The sequence below is a fragment of the Acanthamoeba castellanii genome (assembly GCF_000313135.1).
Source record: "Acanthamoeba castellanii str. Neff unplaced genomic scaffold scf7180000084587, whole genome shotgun sequence".
Classification (NCBI taxonomy): domain Eukaryota; phylum Discosea; order Longamoebia; family Acanthamoebidae; genus Acanthamoeba; species Acanthamoeba castellanii.
The window spans coordinates 27,181-30,078 of NW_004457666.1; the positions used below are offsets into that span (position 1 = coordinate 27,181).

Consider the following 2,898-nt stretch of genomic DNA (forward strand, 5'->3'; position numbering starts at 1 on the left):
GCGACATGAGGCGCATCAGATCGAGGTGGAGGGCCATCAGCCCATCAAGGTGGCCCTGTGGCGCGTGTCTCCCAAGGAGTTGGTTGTGCAGAAGACTGAGATTGGGAAGATGCTGGGTGCTGGCGTTGTGTGCCTGTCTCACAGCCCATGGGTGTCACTGGTGGTCTTGGTCACCAAGAAGGATGGGTTGACTTGGTTCTGCATTGACTACCATGGCCTGAATTGGGTCATGAAGTGGGACAGTTACCCACTCCCATGTGTGGACAACATCCTTGACATGCTGGCAGGCTCCATGTGGAGATTGTCCCTCAACCTCATCTTGGGCTACTGGCAGATCCCAGTACATGAAGACAACATCAAGAAGACCACATTCACAACCTGGCATGGCACCTTTGAGTTCATGGTGATGCCATTTGGGTTGACCAACGCGCCAGCAAGTTTCCAGAGGGATATGGACATCATCCTGTCAGGCCTCAACTGGGTCAGCACTCTGGTATACATCAACAATATCATTGTCTTCTCCATCTCATTCAAGGACCACCTCCAACACCTCCAGGAGGTGTTTGACCAGCTGCACACCACCAACATGTTCATGAAGCTGTCCAAGTGCAACTTCTGTTGGACTGAGTTGCCGTTCCTTGGACTCCTTGTGTGGAAGGATGGCATTGCCATGGACCCCAAGAAGGTGTGTGTTGTGCATGAGATGGCACAGCCTGTCAACACCACTGAGGTGTGAGCCTTCCTTGGGCTGTGCAACTACTACTGGTGGTTTGTTCCAGCGTTTGTGGAGGTCATGGAGCCACTGTATCAACTGCTATGAGCTGAGCCATTCCATGGCGTGGTGTGGATGCTGGAGTGTGAAGTGGCATTCATACAGCTGAAGGAGGCGCTGACAATGGCACCTGTTCTCACATTCCCAGATTTCAAGAGGCCCTTCTACCTGCACACCAACACATTGAAGCTGGCCATCAGGGCAGTCCTGTCTCAACAGACAGAGGAGGGTGACAAACAGGTGGTGGCATATGCCAGTTGGTGGTTATCCAAGTCCAAACACAACTACAGCATGACTGAGTGGGAGTGCTTAAGCATCATGTTCTGGATCAAGTACTTCCATTGCTATCTGCATGGCAGCAAGTTCCACATTGTCATGGACCACACTGCACTCAAGTGGTTGATGGATGTGAAGGAGCAATGCAGGTGGTTGGCACAGTGGGCAATGAAGCTACAACCCTATGAGTTCAAAATTGTCTACTGTGCAGGTGTCAAGCACGTCAACATGGATGTGATGATGAGACCACCCATTGTGAGCAACACAGACATTGTGGCCGTGGTCAGTGAGACAAGGGTGAAGTGGGCAGTGGCAATCAAGGGGCATGAGTTCATGTGGCGGGTGGTGATGGATCCATTCGGCAATGTGGCTTGTGTGGCTGCTCATTGAGTGTCTCCAGCACCAGAGCCAGTGGAGGAGACCCCTGCACAGCACCACCACCCAAGTGGCCCCTGGACAAAGAATGGGAGCGCTCTTGGCCAGCCAGTGAGGACTGGTTTCAAGAACCACTCAAGTTGGCGTCAACAAGCAGAGAGCAGAGTAGAGGGCAGGGTCAGCCCAACAAGACTGACAAAGGAGAGCACATATGGGCCATGGCTCACAAGGAGCATGGACACGCCACTCCCAAGGGCAAGGAGTGCAGACGGGCCACAGCTCACAAAGAGCATGAACCAGCTGGACAGGCCACAGCGCACAAGGCAGAGACATCAAATCTCATGGTCAACCTGGAGCAAGAACAGCAAAACAACCCATTTCTGGGGGCAATCCTCACATTTCTGTCAGGGGAGGTTCTCCCAGAGGACAACGGCTTTGCTCAATGTGTTCACCTAGAGGCTGAACAATGCAAACTGTTCAACAGCCTGCTATACCATCATGCATGGCCACAACACAGGTTGGCCAGCACGCGCACCCTGGCAAGGCTAGCCATCCCAACTTCGCGCACGGAGACGGTGATGCACGCGCATCACGACGACCTACTAGGCAGGGCATCTCAGGTGGAACAGGACCATCACGACCATCAAGCACAAGTACTGGTGGCCTTGCATGTTGAGCGAGGTTGCTAAGTGGGTGGTGTCCTGCAAGGCTTGCCAACAACAGAAGGCCCCACAGCAGGGGAAAAATGGTCCACTGCAGTCAATTCTGGTGGTGACCCGACCCTTCGAACGCGTCGGAATGGACCTTATGGGTCCCTTCCAGGAGTCGGACTCGGGCAACAAATGGATCCTCATCATGATAGATTATCTTACGAAGTGGCCAGTCGTCGTGGCGCTGCCAGATAAGCGGGCGGAGACCGTGGCGAGGGCTTTCGTCGAGCAGCTCGTCTGCAACCATGGGGCGCCGGAATGCTTGCTGTCCGACCAGGGGCACAAGTTCCTGAACAAGGTGTTGGCTAGCGTGAACGCCAACCTTCATGTACACCACCTCAAGACATTGGCGTACCACCCACAGACAGATGGCTTGACCAAGCAATTCAACTCCACATTACAGAATATGCTCAGTATGTATGTGACGGAGCATCAATGTGACTGGGACACCTACATCCCCTACGTGCTGGCGGCGTATTGGTGTTCCGTTAACAAGGCGACCCTCAAGACGCCATTCTACTTGATGTATGGTTGAGATCACTACCTCCCCATCGACATCTCGCTCGGCCTGCCTTGAGCATGATCGGAGGAGGACATGGGTGACTACCAAAGTGGTCTCATGGAACAGCTCATGCGGTNTCCGAGCAGCCAGGGAGCATCAACTTGAGGCCCAAGAACGCAACTGTCGCAGTTACAATCGCGACAAGACCAATAAGCTGTTCAGTCTGGGCGAGAAAGTCTGGCTTCATGTGCTGTCGGTGCACA

At 53.6% G+C, this 2,898-nt stretch overlaps 2 protein-coding genes across 2 annotated transcripts; both read left to right on the top strand.

The window, feature by feature from the left end:
- Positions 1 to 277: 277 nt before the first annotated feature.
- Positions 278 to 1,438, top strand: ACA1_335550 (uncharacterized protein; the record flags this gene model as incomplete). Its single annotated transcript, XM_004353304.1, has 2 exons — positions 278 to 730; positions 827 to 1,438. The coding sequence occupies 2 exons, from the start codon at positions 278 to 280 to the stop codon at positions 1,436 to 1,438; spliced, it is 1,065 nt and encodes a 354-aa protein (XP_004353356.1).
- Positions 1,439 to 2,092: 654 nt separating this feature from the next.
- On the top strand, positions 2,093 to 2,668 carry ACA1_335560 (integrase core domain containing protein; the record flags this gene model as incomplete). Its single annotated transcript, XM_004353305.2, has 2 exons — positions 2,093 to 2,461; positions 2,498 to 2,668. The coding sequence occupies 2 exons, from the start codon at positions 2,093 to 2,095 to the stop codon at positions 2,666 to 2,668; spliced, it is 540 nt and encodes a 179-aa protein (XP_004353357.1).
- Between the last annotated feature and the right edge of the window lie 230 nt (positions 2,669 to 2,898).